Source organism: Anopheles bellator, chromosome 2 (assembly GCF_943735745.2).
Source record: "Anopheles bellator chromosome 2, idAnoBellAS_SP24_06.2, whole genome shotgun sequence".
NCBI lineage: Eukaryota > Metazoa > Arthropoda > Insecta > Diptera > Culicidae > Anopheles > Anopheles bellator.
In genome coordinates, this window is record NC_071286.1 from 51496500 (window position 1) to 51514642 (window position 18143).

Consider the following 18143-nt stretch of genomic DNA (forward strand, 5'->3'; position numbering starts at 1 on the left):
TCGACTAACATGGAGATTGTTTTGATTATAAAAAAACAAACGTGTAGCGTGAATTTATTACTGCATTCCATTGCTGCTCCATTCCATTTGAGAATCCTTTGTCCGCAATCAAAGTAGCCAGCAGTGGAATAAAGACCGTTTTTCTTCACCGTGTTTTGCGCGTTGCTGCACCGTTTGACGTATTGGATGCACTTTTCGAGTGACAAATAAGAAGGCTGAAGAAAAAAGAAGAAACACACCAAAAAGACCTATATTTGTCAGAATACACACAACAGAGTGATTTGTAATTAAGAGCGTACCAGGGAAGGCGAAGGAAAGGCGCATTGATTAGTTTGGTATTTGATTTGAGTTTGTTAGCATAATCGGGGGCTGCGAAATTTGCTGCGCTTTCTCCGGGCACGTCGCCGAGCAATCGTGAACGTTCTGCGAAAGGAAAAACGCCTCCGGATGGCGATCAATCAAAACACGACCGATTCGTCGTCGTTCCAAGCTGGCGGAGGCGGCGGGGCCACTGATTCCGTGGCTCACTTGTGGAAGTTATTGGACCATTTGCTGAAGAATGTTAACAACGACAATGCACACAGCCTGAGCGAGGCCAAGTACAAGGAGATTTGTGACTGCATTGTGCTGCAGTTTGCGGGCGATCAGCCGATCCGCAAAGAAGAAGAAATCAAAAGTGCTCGGATGTTGGCGGAAAGAATCATGAAACAGTTCCAGGAGCTGATCGAGCAGGAACCCTACCGTGACCTGGTAAAGGATTGTCTCGAGAAGCTGTATGATGTGGACGCGTTGACGGTGAAGAAACTACCTTCCCCGTACGTTACGATCATGCTGGCCCTGATGGATCCCAAGCAGGGTGTCGCTTGGTTGCTGTCGAAAAACATGACCGACGAACATATCAGGAAAATTCTCAGCGTTTTTATGGAGTGGCTGTGTACAATGAACTTCGCCCCGAATCTGAATGAATGGGTCGTTCAAATGGTAAAGGGATTGCTGGTAAGCACAGTTGATTGCTGCGTGACACTTGCGGACATTTTCACACGGTTAAAATCTTCTTTAGGCGATGGGTAAATCGGACTGTGTTTTTGGCGTATGGAAAGAGAAGCTGAACCAATACAAGGACCTGACGCGTTTTTCCTACTATAAGGAGCAGCTTGACCCAGTCATCAGGTGTTTGGAACCGTACGGAAATGCAATGCAATCGGTAACATGACCACAATGAAGCTGAACGGGCACAATTGGGAAAGTGGTTTAATGGCGTCTTTTCCCAAACAGGAGAGTGGTCGATTACAGTACGTCTACTCGGAGTCCTTCGAAAGTGCGCTGAATTCCGATGTTTCCATAATGCGTCCGAATAATGCTCGCGTCGGATTGGTCAATTTGGGTAACACATGTTACATGAACAGCGTGGTACAAGCTCTGGCTATGACGAAGCAGTAAGTGTATCCTACTACCTACCCAATGCCCGAACAACATTCCCCGACTTTCCTCAAAACTGATTTTCGGTACTATTGTTCTCTTAAGGTTTTGCACGGAAATTCTATTGAAGCAGATCGATGCACCACCGTTTGCTGAAGTTCAGCAGCTACTTGCTCTACTGATCCATTCCCGAAGGCCAGAGCTTACGCCGCGAGCTGTTCTCGCCTCAACGCGGCCACCCGGTTTTGCGCCTGGTTACCAGCAAGATTCATCGGAGTTTCTCAGCTATCTGCTGGACCGGCTGCACGAACAGGAGAGAAAGTTGCTACATGGCGGGGCTAATGTTGCATCCGGGACCGTTGACGCCGTAACCAAAACCTTGGTACAGAAAACGTTCGAAGGGCGACTGTCCGTGGGGTGTCGGTGCACTGTTTGTAACAGTACCAACCACACGGTCGAAGCATTTCGATCGCTCGATCTCGCCTTTCCGGACGACAGTTCGCTGACAGCAACAGGCGACGGTACACATTCCGTACAGAAACTGCTTGATTTTTATTGTTCGTCCGAGAAACTAGTTGGTGAAAACCAGTACTTCTGCGATCGCTGCCACCAGCTACGTGATTGCGATCGTTCCGTAACGGTAACGGTGCCGCCACAGAATCTGATACTTACGATCAAACACTTCCGGTACGATCAGAATCGTCAGTTGCGAGCCAAGCTGATGAATAAGATACTGCACAACGAGAACATTTCGCTGGTCATAACGGACGGCAATGGACACCGGCGACAGCTGCACTATCGCAACTACGCCGTCGTCGTCCACTGCGGCACGAGCATGGATTCGGGACATTACTACACCTATGCGCAGGACGGTACAGGCACGTGGTGTAAATTCAACGATAACTACGTAACCGAGAGCTCGACGAGCGAGTTGCAGAACATACCGAACCCGAACACACCTTACATTCTTTTTTATCAGCTAGTGGTTGACAACGGCAACTCCTCACAGCCGCAGACATCGGCCTCGGCAGATACCGGCCTCGACGCCGGCGGTTGCGTGTATGAAAATTTCCCCGCCCTAGACGAGCTGCCCGTCCGACTGCAGGAGTTTGTCCGTGACGATAACCTTTTGTACCATCGAGAGGAGCAGGAGCAGCGCAACAAAAAGGCTTCCAAAATGCCGCTCCTGTTGCTCGGCAATGGTGGCAACAATCGGCGACAGTCGGATGACTACGACGATCCACCGCCAAGCTCGTGTGGTAGCAACTGGGTGCCGTCATCAAACAAATTCATCTATTAATCCACACCCCTGCCAAAGGTGTGATGTTTCCTTTATTTCCCTTTCGTTTGGCAATCTGCTACCGCAGCATAACACTCGGCCAGAAGCTCGACAGTGGCGCGTACTAAGTTGTTGAAATTATTAAACTGCGACAAAATATTTCAATCTCCACAGCGACTCGTTTTCTCTGCGTGCATCCGAAGACCACATTTCAGCTTTCTACAAACAAAAAAACAATGCATGATAGAGAGCGCCATTTTGAAATGAGTGTCGTGGAAAAAGGCTCACGCAAATAAACAGCAAAAGTTATTTAGAAGGTCAATATGACCAATCAATATGTTTTCCTACAATATCAATATGTTCGTTTTCCTACACCCTCTTACATATTGTTGTTAAAACTGTTAGAATCTCTTTTAAACAATAAGTCTGCGCTACCCGCTACCCGCGGGGTAGTTTTCAAATCGTGCCGAAGTTGTTGCGATTGGTACTACGCCCGCCCGCACGGCGTTGATCCTTTTTCAGACCCTCGCAACCAACTGTCAGTTCGCGTCATTCGCCCTATCGCTTCACACCGAAGAGTTCTTCATCTCGGCTCGCAGCGGGATTTCAAAATAGGAAAATTTCTTCCGCCTTGGTCGTGACGTTTCTCTAAAAGATTGGCAAAAGTGAAATATTTTGATTCGAAAAACAGTTCCGAATCCACGAGCGGGGGTTGATTTGTGTCAACCCGTTGTTTAAAGATACGTTCTTCCCCCTGGGCGGGTTAGCATGTGCATCCTTCCGGTGGCGGTATAGGCATTCGTTGCGCTAAGCTTTTCCCAGCAAAAGGGAAACGTGACCACCGGAGCCGTGTCGTGGCAAGGTTGGTCAGCAAAACAATCGCCCGCTCCAGCCGTTCTTGGATGCGCGGAAGAGGCAGAAAAAACCAGCAACCGATGGGGAAAGCACCACAACAACTAGCCGTCGATCATGGGAGCAATGCTGGCGATCGTATAACCGCTCGTGTTGGGTCTCGGCCCAAGGTATGTGGTCCCCATAATAAGCATCCCCGTTTCTGCGGCACTTGCACCAAACGTCGTTTGTGTTTGTTGAAGATGTTTATTTACTAGTTTTTCATTTTTAACGATGTGGCTTTGTTTTGCACACTTATAGAAAGCCAAAATTGTATTCGACCCGTCCGATCATCATGTACCGCGCAAACGAAATCGCCGTGGTGAGTCCGATCCGCGAACAGTAACAACACCGAAGTCAGAACCACAACGAACGACCACACCATCTTCCTCTTCGTCAACCGATGGCACACATAGTGCAGCGACTAAGGGAACTGAACGGCCATCCGCTATACAAGCAACCGCTAAATATCGGCACTGCAGAATTTGTGGTAGAAACGGCCCGGGCCGTTTGCCGCGCAAGTCACACGTTTCGCCCTGGACTTGTCCCGGCTGCATACAAGCCAATCTTAAGGCTGGATCAGCCAACAAGCAGATACCACAGCCACACGCTTTGGGTAGACCCGTGGGAACTAAGCGAGTGAAAAATGAAGAGGAAGCGGACACTGTACAGCAGCAGGATTTTGCCGGGTTTAGCGAAACGGAGCTCAGCAACCCAGGGTCCGATGTGACGGCCAGAGAGGCAGCAGCCAACGTTAACATGCGCCTTTCGACGTCAAACGTAAAGGTTGAACCTGACGAGGGCGACGAAGCTGGTGGTGATGATGTGGGCGACGATGATGGATCTGCTCACAGTCTCAGCCCTTGCAAGCGGGAACCAGATGAGATGCCATCTACAAACCGTAAGAAAGAAATAAGGTTGTGGAGTTGCAACGACGTATGCAGCTACTTTGGTCAACACTGTCCAGCGTGGGGCGATTTGTTTCTCGAACAGGTAACATAAACCATTCCTATTCATTTGCCTGGATTTCATACAAAGTTGTTGCTGTTGCGTATCGCTTTTTAGGAAATAGATGGCGCATCATTGCTGCTTCTGCAAAGGAGCGATGTTTTATCTAGATTTGGACTCAAGCTGGGACCAGCGATGGAACTATATCAACTTATCGTTGCCTTGCAAAGCGGTGATACCGAGGTGGTTGATGTGCGATTAACGTGGATATAATTAGGGGAATGGGACGTAATAAAGATATCAGACTAACATTAGAAGAAGTTTTTTTTACAGTGTAAATAGATTTTGAAACAGTTTTGCCATCACTTTATGCTTTCTTGATGCTTTTCGTTGTGTTGATTGCTTTTGTCAGAGCGAAGCTTACCGATTTCAATTCTACCTAAAGCGTCCATAAGGTGAAAAATGTTGTGAACAACCCATAAACTGTTTATCCAATTGATTTTGAGTTCAAAGTGACGCTAAAAGCAAACGCAAATGTTAAAGGAAGTTACAAAATCCTCGATGATAGATTAATAGATGATAGAAGCTGGAGTCCATGATTCGCGCATTTTGACGGTTTGTTTACATTCCTACACAACAAGATCTGTTCGACGGTGCGTGTCAGCGATACGATAGATATTTGAATCCTGTAGATTTTCGCTCTTATTGACGCACCATTTGATCCGTTTTGGAGAAGGAAAATACCACCGATTTTAAGAGTTCCTTTTAATGTTTCTTGGAGGCGTTTTTTCAGTTTTCTATTTTACCGATAATAGGAAGCTGTATTACTTTGCTGACATTGCTCGCAAAACGGTTGTTGCGAGACTGCTCTCGCTGGAGATTGTCGCTCTCGTAATGAATCGCAGCTTCCTTCGACTTCCTTTCCCGTGCGACAGTTTCTGCGCAGATACGCTTCCGTTTAACATACGGAAAAAATCAGTTCGGGGAACGCTGGAGGACGAGTAGGCGATTATACGATTGCATTTTCTACAACGTCAGACGTCAGTAACATTTAACGCGATTTTGATCTGCCTCCATTCTTTTTATACTGTTTGTTATTTTGTGCGTGTTCTGAAAGCCCAATTAACAGCAATTATTTCACGACTCATCTCGAACGACCCGAAATAGATTGTAAAATTGCATTCTCTGCTCAGAAAAAAGGAACGTGTTCCGCTGCTATTCGCTTCTGATTGGGTATCTTCTTACATAGAATGTCCATAGGCTGTTGATAAAAATCAACCATTTTATAGTGCAGCATTAAAACATAGATTCTTCGACGTTTGAGTTAAGTTTCCGTGCTAGTGGCTGAAGATAATTACATACGGATAACATTCCGTTGTATCTGACAAGGTAAGCGCGAAGATGCTACCCGTTGCCGTTTTCTATTTCACAGAACCGTTTGTTTGCAGTTAACATAAACCAGGCTGCGAACGCAAAACAACAAACAAAATGGCAGTAGGGAGAGTAGCCGGGAATATGGGGTACTCCAACTCCAACTATAGGACCGGTGGTGAGTCTTTCTAGTAGCAAAAGAATCTACTCGAAACAAACCACGTATAACTTGATGTGATCCTGGTTATTCCGTCCGTTACCTTTCCTAGGCCGATCCTATCACGGAGGGATTAATGAAGAAATTATTTGGATTAGTATTGGGATGGCAGTAACCATTGCAATACTGATCACCCTGGCGTTGATATATCTTGCATACGAAAAGTGCCAGAAACGACGGCAGCGATACATACAGGCGTGAGACCAAGGGAAACTCGTGACTCCCAACGCTGCTAAGACAAACCCCAAAAACATTAGCATGGACGATACGCATGCTTTCCCAAACAGGCGGGATGGAGAACAATAGACGAACAAAAGCGCATAGCAATTCTCAACCACCACTAATGGACCAAAATGACTAAAAAAATGCCTCTTTATAGAAGCACTTAAACAAATTATAGTTAAGCTAAGAACATGAACAAAGATAACAAGCAACCGTAGCGTGTAATAAACCCACAGAGGAATGATAAAATCAAAGGAAACTTAATGCCAAAAACATTTTTAAAAGCTATATATTTTTTAGCTCGGAAAAACCAAAACAATACGACTCAACCAGAAGAAGCACGCGAGGAGTTCGCAGTACGCAGCACAGCACAAGAATAGGAGCGTTTGTGAAATGCAACCAGAGCTAAGGAGTAGCAGTTTCAAGACAGTATTTATATGTCCGTATTACGACGAAACTTCTGTCAGCAACGGGAAAACTTATGAAACAAAATCAAAGAGTTTACTCACAATGTGTAATTATGTCTTCGTAGCACCGACTGTAGCCAGTGAAAGACAAAACCCTGAAGTAGAAAACCTTGCATGGACGTTTTATGCCCTTTATCTAACTGTTGTTAACCCACAAACCTGTTATAGTATAGTGAACTAAACCCTTGTCGTCCACTACAGCCTCTTTGAAATGCACCAACTGAAACTGACTAACGAAAGAAATAAAACATGACAGGACACACATTTATCCGCCGTGGTCACATCGACATAATTGTCCTCCACACCTGACCACTTCTACTTTCGCGGACGAATCTTAGCTGCCATGTTTATTTTTTTATCGATACTGAACAGTAATCTAGTGGTGGGTGTTAGCAGAGAAGCAAAATTGAGTTGAGGACGAATCGTTGTAAACTCCTAATAAAGATGTGTTGTTTGTAGGTGGAAACATGATACTACTTGGCCTTTTTGAATGAATTACTTGATACGTTCTTGCGAATCTTTATATGTTGAAGTAACACAATTAGTAGCACTTTTTTAAAAATCATCCAACAATGTTTTATGGACAACTAATGAACGCTATGTTCAAAATGCACACGTAGAATGGTTTTCTCAGGTCACATGTATGTCTTTTTTTTCTCATTTGCAAACACGTGTATACTCAACTCTCGGTATAGTTGTGCAGTCTGTTTAATGTTGTTTTATTTCGATGTATCGTACTTCTCTGTACTAAAGTAATAAAAGTAAAGGAAACAACGCCTAGAATAGCACAATATAGAAAATGTTTGAAAAGGGACATCCTGAGATCTCAGGATCGTAACACTAAATCTTACACAACGTGCACATAAACACCTGATTACAAATACTGGCGAGAATGCTCTGTGCGAGAACTCTGCAGGTTTTTCAAAAGTGCTCGAGAATCCGTGTTTGGAGCAGCAGGTTCCGGGTAAATATTATCGGGAACACATAAATTCATACGTTCGAAAAGTGGACACCGACGCAGATCTTAGGCCGTTAACAGTCCACCTTCTACATCTGTCGTTCAATTCTTGATCCAAGAATCCGTCGTTGCAGCAGCACAAATATGGTAGATGGTAGACTATTTTACTGCATGCATGCTGCTACTATTTACTGAACAAATAGAATGAAAAATTTCAGCATTTACATTGAAAAACAACTCGAAGATTCCTGAACACAAACTTTTCATAGCAAATTGAGTTGTTTTCTCGTAGTACAGATTGTCTAGCAGCAAAACATTGTTTACGAAATATGTGTTGTTGTGTGCAGCTTAGATTAATGATCTAACGAAGGTAACCCCATGTCCCAGTTAACTAAAATGATATTCTTCTCTGCCACTAGTACTTCAGTCGATGCTTGCAAGGAGTGCACGCGCTCAGGCGGTAAATGCTTGGGAACTTTCTTGGTGATGCAACGCTTGGAAACGCCCCAACTTAGAGATTCACGCTCCCTCCCTCTATTTCTGTGTATGCAGTATGCTGTTTACGCTTTCTTCTATTTCAAGTGCTGTCCGTAGGCAGATAACTGCTTGTGGGTCACGTATCCTGTTGAAAAAGAGGTAGAGTACATTACACATGTGACAGGTTATGAAAAAGTACCACCAATCATACCAATCGGGACTGCAACCATTTTCGCGTTAATGGATTTTGGTCCGCCGTCCGATGACATCATATTGACACCGCCGTTTGTCAGCGTACTCAGTTTCAGGTACCCGGACGCATTGATGGGCTGCAATGATCATTAACAACACATGAGTGATAAGAATAGCAAACACCATATAGGTGCTTCGGAAAACGTGTTCAACCGTGTACATACATTCATCGTCAAAGGGGCTGGAACATAGCCAGAGGTGACGGTGCGTGACATCGCTGAAGATGGTTTGTGTTGACTTTCGGCCATCATTAGAGTTTCTTGTGATTGGTGGTCGATGGAATCGTATTCTGGTGGGCATTCTGTACAGTCCATTTGATTATCCATCACGTCTGAAGGTTCGCCGCCAAACTAGAGCCAAGAATATGATTTAAGCGATTAAAGTCAAATAGCTCCTCAGTTCCGCTTGAACTGGAAGCCAAGTGCGTACCCGTTGCAGATCTTGTCGCTCGGCTTCCTGGTCATAGAAACTCGTGCTATCGTCTTCGCTACGCCCACTGTTGCTGAAGTAGTCCATTGCAGACCGCTGATCTTGTGCACTAAGATCAGCTACACTTCCTCCGCAGCCCGAAGAGGAAGATGACGAAAGGAGACACTGCTTCTGTTCCTTACTGTATAAGCGTTCCTCTTTAACTAATACTCCACCAGTCGAGTGATTTGTTTGATCGGTAACAAAAATAATATTTCCTTTAGAGCCCATAATGTCTGTTTTGCCAGACCCAGTGATATTGGTTAGCCCGTCTGGGATAATCACTTTAACTTGAAATACGTCTTTAACCTTAAAGTAGCTCAGACAAAGTACAAAAATAACACCCAGCAGCAAAATTGTGATGACCGGTGTAAGTGCATTCTGATCTTCGAGCGAGCACCAGTGGGCCAGTGGTTCTGACCATGGTCCGTACAAAAGTTGAAAGCTGCCATGCGACTCGTCCAACGCGCCATTTTCTTCTGAATCGTACTGCCACAATCCGTTTCCACCACACTCGCCGTCGTCAGCGGCAATACTACGGCCGAGTGCAGGCCACAGTTGCTGCAGTTCCACCCATCGATCACTACATGAGAGACCCTCGAAATCGCTCCCCCTTCCGACAACGTTAACCGCACGTACGAAAAACTCGTACTTTGAACTTTCACGGTTCTGACAAATCGCCTGCCGCAGCTGACACTCGGTCGTGCGCTGCCGGTATACGACAGATTGCTTCGTTTTCATCTTTAGTTCGTAAAACTCAATGCAGCCGGCCGATTTGATCGGTTTGTGCCAATTGATCATCAATTTTGAATCGCTCGAACTGTTCGTGCTCGGTTGTGCGATGGCTTGCGGTTGGCCGACGAGTGTTCGCACTCGCAATGGGTCAGTCGCGTTAGAGTACCCAATTGTGAGCGCACGGACGGTAATGTCGTACACGCTGAAAGCATCCAGATCGTGAAGTGTTTGCTCCACTTCCGTGGTTGGATCTTCTACGTTTACTCGAACCGAATGTTTGTTGTATTGGATTTCGTAGCTCATCTTGCCACTGTTGATTTGATCTGGTGCTAGCCAATGCAACGTGACACTGTCGTTCGTTACGGAACGTAGTGTGAGCTTGCGCGGCGGTGATGGTGCTGTTTAAAACGGAAAATAAAATGAAACGGTAACGTTATTAGTTACTATGCCAATATTAATCAACATCATGCCGAGTGTAGGTGTTTTCAGACCGCTTGACTGTGAACGGGTATCCACTAAAAAAAACTGGTATATTGAATAGTTTTTAATATGCGCAACACGCATTTTGAGCAAACTTAAACACACCTTGATATCCGAATCAACGGTTCATAACTCACCTGCTTCTCGTGTTGTGTTCACAAGCGGTTCGCTTCGTGGACCGATATGCGTTTCTGAGTACATAGCGATCTCGATCTTGTACGTAACATATGGTTTTAAATTTTCCAACCGACAGTAGTATTGGCTCTTATCGGTAACATTAACGGCTCGTTCAGGCTCCTTGCAACCTAGCGTGCGCGGTGAACTGATCGGACAGTAATAGATCATGTATCCCGTATGCGCTACGTCACCACATTCCGTTTTCCACTTGAGATTGATGTACGTCGCAAGCATTTCCGTGATCCACAATGTTTTCAGTTTGCCAATGTCGGTTTTGTGAGTTGCGGTACATGCCGCCCAAACCATACCGGACGAGAGATGGCCAATGTTGGCGGCCACCGCAAAGTTAAGCGTAGATCCGGCGTCACTCAGCTCGAATGTGGTCCTACTGGCAGCGATGGTGGTGAAGTTAATCGAACCATTGCAATCGTTTGGCGAGTTACTCGTCGTGTTGCACCAGAAAACAGTGTAACTTGTGATGAGCGCCGACCGCGAAGGACGTTTCCAGGAGAGTGTGAATTTGCCAGAGTCGGACAACAGCTTGTCTATTTCGGGTTTCTCCGGACGATGCCGTTTACTTGGCACCAATACTTTACTGCTGCGCTCCGAGAGTCCATCGCTGTTGGCGCTACGAATTACGAAAGTGTAGTTCATGTCCTGCACATAGCGGAGATGAATCATGCCGCCGGTTGCGTTCAAGTGTTCGCTGAATTATACGAAAAAATAGAAAGCACAGTTCAGTCTCAACAGTCGACACTAAGCTAAACGAATCGATAATAGCTCAATGACCAGGTTAACAAAGGAAAATTTCATGGGTGTTGGGTGATGGTTGGTTTCATGGTTGGAAACAAAAATCGAAACGGTCGAAAACCACATGCTTTTGCTTGGTTTGTGACGATCAGTACACGCGTCTGGTAAAATCTGTTATGGGGGTTCTATTGCGGCTCATACTTACATCACCCTTCCTTCCGGGCCGAGCTTCGTGATGTTGTAGTAGAAACCATTTCGGGCATTATGTTGCCATTTATGCAGTTCTCGCCAGTATAAAAACAAATGATCATTCGCATTCTCAAAGATGCCATAGGCCACGTCGGGCGGCATGTCCGGTCGGCGGGACATGGTGTTGAAGAAACAGCTCGTGTAGTTTGACCACATATCCTCCCCTTTGATCGGAGAATCCGTGCGCATTCTTATACGCACGTCATACAACGTGTCGGCGTACGGCAAATGGAGCAACGGTAGAGTGTACTCGAGTTGAGAACGTTGCAGTCCGTCAGTGCTTATTTCTTGCCACACACCATCATGGAAGATCGATAATAGCTTCACTTCGAACGTGAAATTTCGTCTGAACGACGCATACTTGTACCAAATGCGCCAATGTGCTACAGCGCTATCCGATGTGATGGAAGAATTGTCGATCGTACACCAATCCGGTTCGTGCGGGACTACAACGTCAAAGTGATTGACATCAAAGCGCTGACTTAGCGTACCAAGCTTGTTCGTGGCGGTCAACGTGAAGTAATAGTGCTCGTTAACATGCCGGTAGCCGTTACTGCTGTCGATAATGCACTCTTTAAGGTGCGTGTGTTCAACGGATCCCAACGCACAGGAAAAGTTCTGGATGATTGGCTCGAAGTGAAACACCAGCTCATACGTCGTCTGCACAGAGTTGGGATCGGGCGTGAAGGTGCAATTCATCTGATGACTCCACAGCGGCGCTCGGCAATGGAAGTCCTGGACCGGCTGCGGCTTGTGTCCAATGTAGACACTGCGTATGGCAACACCTTTCGTGTCGTTCAGTTTGCAGGTGTAAGCGTAATCATTCGAGGGAACCGCTCGGTCCACCGTCAGCTCAATGGTGGTCGTGTTGATGATCTGTGATGTGGCGTGAGAAATGAATGAATTGCAATGAGAACAACGCGCCACGCGTAACACAAATTGGCGAATAATACTCACCCTCACTTGTTCCCTGGGCACCGGTTCGTCTGCCCGGTAAAACATTAGATTACTGCTGTCAGATCCGCGGGCGTCACGGGAGTGCACATTGAGGGTGCACTGCAATCGAAACGATTCATTCACTTCGCGGTATATTGGCTCCTGTGGAAAGATCCCTGTGAAAGAATCAACAAGAAGAAGAACGAAACAACTGTCTCAGAACACAATAGTTTCATTAAAAGCGCTGATACTTACAGCCCAAACTCGAAACTTCGCTGAAACTACATAACCACCACATCACTATTACCGCTAACGGTCTGGCCATGGTCGTCCTTAAATGAGAGAGCAGGTTTGTGAATTAAATCAAAACAGCGAATTCTCGGCAAGTGGTTTGAACAACTATTACCTCAGGACAAAGATTTTTGAAAAGCGAAACTCCTACCATATATATATGTGTGTCATAAATTCGTCACAAATTCACCAGAAACGGTTGATAAAACGGAAAGCCATCTATTGTGTTTCTTTGTTATCTTTAGATAGCAACAATCTTTTAGAAATTTCTAAGAAACCATTTCTTGCTACAGAATCGACGTTTACTCAAAATTTCGACGGAAACAATTAATCAACACAATACCAATAATCAATCACGCATACATCATTTGATTCTTGGAATCTCTTTGTCGTATGGATCAATTGTAGAAGTGCAAGCCAAAATCCAAGCGCTAATAAAGGAAATGAATTCCATGAAAAAGTGTCGCGAGGAGATGGATTCTTTTGTTGGTTTGCAAAACTCGGAAAGATGAATGCTTTTTTCCTAAATCTAAAAGTCTCGGTGTTTTGTATTGTAGATATTCTACGAAGTACATTTTTTTAACCAAATTAACATTACCACACAACAGTTTTAAATAACATTTGTTTTAAAGAATTTCAGTCTTGTAAAAGTTTTGTTCAGTTGTAAAACAATCATGTGCGCAAAAAGGAAAAATAGGCACGCAATACTAGCGAAACAAGTGTAAACAAAGTTCAGAACCAAGTCCCAACCTTCAGAAACAATTAGAAACGGAGCCAATTGCAAATATGTAGGAAAATGTAGCTTATGTAGCTTATGTAGCAAAGCGTTGATAGCTTATCGCAGGTTAACGAGGCATGACCAAAACATTCGCTGCAGAATCGGTTTATCGCTTAAAAATTCTCAGAAAAGGCACCATTTCTTCGCGCTTGTGTTCAGGGGACCGGTGACCGGTTTTATGCCTTCGCTTTTTCATGCAGCTGTGCAATTTACAAGGCTTAGGCCGAGCGGATACAGAGAAGCGTTGCAGTTTCCATGTGTCCACGACTAACCGTATCCGGGAACCATTGGTGGGCAAAAAGCATGTTTTAGGAAAGTTGTTCCACCACTCTCTTTGTGAACGAAAGAGCGCGATGAACGACCAGCGAAATGGAATGAAAAGAACGGAGAGTAAACATGTTTGTTCGATTCGATATTTCCTCTGAAGACAGATGACCGTCCCACCTTCGCTGGTGTATCCTTAGTTCGTTGAAACCAATTAACAAAAAGCAAACAGCATGACAAAGGTTGTCGGTATTAAATCTACATTAAAAAATTAGGTTCTCGCTGTGTTGTTTCCGTGTCTGTTTTTTACGAACGAACTAGTCGCATAGTAGCATAGTCTACCCAAATCCATGGTGCGGGTGGGTAAGCAAGCAAAGCAAGGTGTGGGGTCTGTAGTTTCCCCGAATCAAAACAAAATCGACACAGTGAAATGCTACGCAGCACTCACACAACGTAGCGCCGAGCGTCTTTACTGTCAACCTTTGTCTGTGTATTCTTTTTTGATGCGGTCTTTCGTCGTGCGAATACTTCACAGCTCCCAGCTATTCTCTGCGCTATACTATACTTTCCTTCAAACACAGTCAAACCTTACCTTCTTTCTCGATGTGTGAGTGCGAGCTGCGGCGAAATTCCGAGAATTTGTTTTCTTCCAATTTTCACGAATCTGGCAACAAATTTCAATGTAAATTTCCTGAACAATGGTTGAACATTAGCACATTGATCTGTTTCTGTACGTAGTTCTTTTGCTGCTGCAGGATATATTCACTTAACGATTTCTAGTTCTTTTTAAAAATGTTACAACAGGCATTTGAACACGCAACAAGTGTACAAAAAGAATTCATTGGGCCATTAATTTTCCCGTGTACATTTCGCGATCACTTATTAGTTTATTTATTGGCACAGCGAAACTTCGGCAAATAGCAAACGCTTCCAAACTGAACTAAATTAACATTTTTGCTTCAAACGCCTTGAAGCGCTATCGTTCTGAGAAACCAAAGCCATTCAAGGCGAGCTGCACTCCGCGAACGACCCTAGCGCTCCAACGTTCTCTCTTCAACTGCTTCTGCTTCTCACCCAGCTCTCTAGCGGAGCTGTCAATCAGCAATTGCATTCGCATTTGAAAATTTAATTCGAGGAATAAAAGCACGGAAAAAATTGAAAACCTTTATTTCAACAAATATCTGCTAATACCTTTGTCGGAAATAAGCTGCTAATTAGCAATCAATTTTTCTTAATCAGAATAAAACACAGGTCCATGTAGTTAATCAACGTACTGTTTTATTGATATACATTCCTATATATTTTACAAGCTACCGTTACTCGTATTTTATAATCCTTCGTTGATTACAATTCATCCCGTTGTATATTTCTTGTATGAACTATTCGAAAAAGATGTTCACAAAACACATGCTTTTATTCATGGCGCCGCCGTGTATAATATATAAAAGGAACCGATACACGTACTGTACTTATTGTTTGGAATAAACAGACTCTTACGTTAACATCAATGTGAACCAGGAGCCAACACAGCCTCCATGGTGATTGCTACTTTTTCGCTTTCTTATCTGTTTCAGCTACGCCCGTGGTGCTAATTTGCAAAGTACAACACTAACGGTAACTAAAATATTATATTAATAATAACACCGCTAACATTAGGCCGGCACTAGCACCTGCATAGCTCACATATTTAGGCAGTAATATAGTACTCCCGCTTGTTTTTACAATTTTCGCGTGCAATGTAACACAATGCGATGCAAATCAGAATAGCGATAATTATTCCCATGCCTATGCTAACGTACATAATTTCCTCGTTGATACCTGCATAAGAACGCCCTATAATGGGATGCAAAGGAACGAAATGATGGCGAAATTCAACGAGAAATACAATCCTAAACTCACCGTCTGAGTATCCATTACCGTAACCAAGACGGCCGGTAACACGCCCTAAACAGATGCGAGAGGAGTAAGAGAAGAGCGAAAGAATTGCATACATTTTAGATATGCAGCAATGGGCACTTACTTATGCTATTTCTTCCTTGCCATTTCAAATATTCTTACCTCCGACAGCCATATTTTGCAACGCTAGTTTTACTCTTCAAACAGGTCTTAGGATGCGTTCCACCTCTGTTTCGTCAAAAAGATAACAATAGCAAAAGCTCAATCCATAAACACTACATAACAAACGCACTACGGCTCAGCTACTGGCAAGATTCATGCTCAGCTTCGCAGCATCATGCCTGGAAGCGTCTCGATGTTCTGTAAATCACAATTCTTGAGTTTGCGCATTGATGCCAAATTCAATTAGGGCACAGTGCTGCACATGAAACGATACTTCAAATACTAACATCTTATTCAAAACCGCGACTGAAAGTACTCAAAAAAAGTTTGTGTAGAAAGAAATTTGTATGAAATTTGTAATTTGTGTTCGTCCGTTCTTCTAATATTAAAACAACATTTATTGTGTCGCTAATAAGTGATGTCAACTTTTACATTTCGTCTAACGGTTTTAGGCCCAACAATTCCATCCCAGTTCGTAGCACGTTTCGGGCTTGAGAAAACAGAACAATCCTTTGCATCCGTTTCTGTGGGTTTGGTTCATGTTTTATTGGTAACGCTTTTAAAGCCAGATTTATCGATTTGCTGTCGTTGAAGAAAAAAAGAAAATCAATTAAATTTAATTCTCTGAAAGCTAAATTTAATTTCACATCTTACTTACCATAACCGAAATAGATAGTTCACCAAAACGCAAGCCTCTGAAGTCTGCTGCGCTTGAGAGCACACGGGCTCAAAATTAAGTAAATAACAAATTACTTCGGCTGCTTCCGGTTCCGGATTCCATTGACTGGTTCCGGAATCCGTCGATTGTGGGCTCTCTTGAACTATTTGGGCACTTAAAAGGCTTGACAATCGACAATGCGTGTATTGTAACTTAATACCGGAATCACCATCCATTTGTAGTATTCTTGACCACTCGAAATCATAATCCTTCATTCGACGCTGCTTTAGATCATTGATAATAACGGCGCTGGCTCCAAGTATTTCGCACACATTCGGATCGTCAATGACGTGCTTTTTGGTGTTGGGCGACTTGCGTTGCTTTTCTTGCACTAGTTGTTGGGCCTCGAGTAGGATATCTTTCAAAAACACCACCTTTCCACGCCTGGTACTCATACCATGTATGCGGCCAAATTTGATGTGCTCAATACCTGGGACGTTAGGCAGTTGGAGCAGGCAGGCAATTTCGTTTAGTGAAGTGAAATGATCATTTTGACCATTTTCTACGACATACAGCGATCTATCAAAGCTGTACCGCCTGTGTCGATCTATTAGAGCGGCTATGTCTCTCAAAATGTACATGCCCGAACCGTCGCTTTTAATTAAGGGCACAGTACGGGTTTTTAGTTGCACTACTTGACGCCCATCCGATTGATCTTTGAGTACATCGTTCTGTTTAAGTGTGTTCACAACCTCTGTTATGTTTCTCATTCGGTACTGTGACTCCCATTCGTAGCGGTTGAACCTCACTCCCAGTCTGTGGTAAAGCCCCTCCAATTCGTTTACCGTATGCTCTCGGTACTCCTTCCAGTGCTGGAGTTCGTCGATTGCTCCATGTTCCATTTGCGCGAAGATATCCATAGCATCTTCATGTATTTTTGCATCACTGTCCGCCAAACTGTGTGCATGAACGTACGCTTCGTACAAACATTGCATGGGATTTTGTTTGATTGCTACCGGGGAGAGTTCTTTCAGTCGAACACCCAGAGCCAAATATCCGAACTGTGTACCCCAATCGCCAAGGTAGTTGAGCCGCACTACTGTGTTCCCAAAATAATCGTTCACGTTTGAAAGGAAATTTCCAATGATGGTTGACCGCAGATGTCCAGCATGAAATGGTTTAGCTATATTGGGAGAACTGAACTCTACAACCATCGTTTGGCAGTTATCGGCAACAGGCTTGCGTTGTTGGGCTTTCAATCCTAAAACAGTTTCAGCTAACCTCTTAGGATCAAGCGAAAACTGCACCCATTGTTTGCCGGATTGGGTATGTATCGCAGCACTACTAAATACTTGGATATTCCCCTGGTTGCGGTAAATATCGCGGACCACTCCTTCATCTATGGTTTGTCCAAAATACTGCACCGGTATAGATAGTTCTGTTTTTCGACGGTCTCGGTTATAGGAGAAATTCAGTGCAGCCATTGGTATTTGGACATGGGTTTCAAACAATCTGGAGGCCTAGGTGAAGAAAGAAGCAATTACGTAGTGTTTATTATGCTCCCAATTGGAACAATGCGTACCTTTTCCGACAGCAGTTTCTTGTAGAAATGGGCCATTTTAGGCTTCCAGCTCGATATCTTTACACTTTAAATATGGTGTAAGTAATGATCTTTGGTTGCAACACGGCCGACAGAACGTAAACATTCCAAAACTGTTCTACGGGCGGCTGTCAAATGAGGCAATGTATCAGGGATCATAAACGGAGCTCTCTTCTTTCACTTTTTTCTAATGGGTTA

General features: G+C 44.2%; 6 protein-coding genes across 6 annotated transcripts; 3 read left to right on the forward strand and 3 right to left on the reverse strand.

The window, feature by feature from the left end:
• The first annotated feature begins 227 nt into the window (after positions 1-227).
• On the forward strand, positions 228-2855 carry LOC131209873 (ubiquitin carboxyl-terminal hydrolase 35). Its single transcript, XM_058203022.1, has 4 exons — positions 228-996; positions 1061-1204; positions 1276-1436; positions 1525-2855. Exons 1-4 carry the CDS (start codon positions 448-450, stop codon positions 2717-2719), a joined length of 2049 nt encoding a protein of 682 aa, XP_058059005.1. The 5' UTR covers positions 228-447; the 3' UTR covers positions 2720-2855.
• Positions 2856-3347: 492 nt separating this feature from the next.
• LOC131210761 (sterile alpha motif domain-containing protein 1) lies at positions 3348-4810 on the forward strand. Its single transcript, XM_058204054.1, has 3 exons — positions 3348-3720; positions 3851-4582; positions 4655-4810. The coding sequence occupies exons 1-3, from the start codon at positions 3601-3603 to the stop codon at positions 4808-4810; spliced, it is 1008 nt and encodes a 335-aa protein (XP_058060037.1). The 5' UTR covers positions 3348-3600.
• A 741-nt stretch (positions 4811-5551) lies between these two features.
• Positions 5552-7597, forward strand: LOC131212097 (uncharacterized). Its single transcript, XM_058205834.1, has 3 exons — positions 5552-5926; positions 5986-6083; positions 6178-7597. Exons 2-3 carry the CDS (start codon positions 6026-6028, stop codon positions 6324-6326), a joined length of 207 nt encoding a protein of 68 aa, XP_058061817.1. The 5' UTR covers positions 5552-5926; positions 5986-6025; the 3' UTR covers positions 6327-7597.
• On the reverse strand, positions 7315-14618 carry LOC131212096 (cytokine receptor-like). Its single transcript, XM_058205833.1, has 9 exons — positions 14222-14618; positions 12552-12628; positions 12318-12472; positions 11317-12236; positions 10322-11067; positions 8931-10102; positions 8666-8851; positions 8461-8578; positions 7315-8394 (listed from the first exon to the last, which is right to left on the reverse strand). Exons 2-9 carry the CDS (start codon positions 12619-12621, stop codon positions 8345-8347), a joined length of 3417 nt encoding a protein of 1138 aa, XP_058061816.1. The 5' UTR covers positions 12622-12628; positions 14222-14618; the 3' UTR covers positions 7315-8344.
• Positions 14619-14987: 369 nt separating this feature from the next.
• Positions 14988-15827, reverse strand: LOC131210804 (uncharacterized). The gene is made up of 3 exons (XM_058204097.1): positions 15688-15827; positions 15529-15573; positions 14988-15462 (listed from the first exon to the last, which is right to left on the reverse strand). The coding sequence occupies exons 1-3, from the start codon at positions 15698-15700 to the stop codon at positions 15317-15319; spliced, it is 204 nt and encodes a 67-aa protein (XP_058060080.1). The 5' UTR covers positions 15701-15827; the 3' UTR covers positions 14988-15316.
• A 242-nt stretch (positions 15828-16069) lies between these two features.
• LOC131210403 (probable arginine--tRNA ligase, mitochondrial) lies at positions 16070-18023 on the reverse strand. The gene is made up of 3 exons (XM_058203643.1): positions 17928-18023; positions 16346-17865; positions 16070-16269 (listed from the first exon to the last, which is right to left on the reverse strand). Exons 1-3 carry the CDS (start codon positions 17961-17963, stop codon positions 16116-16118), a joined length of 1710 nt encoding a protein of 569 aa, XP_058059626.1. The 5' UTR covers positions 17964-18023; the 3' UTR covers positions 16070-16115.
• Positions 18024-18143: the final 120 nt, after the last annotated feature.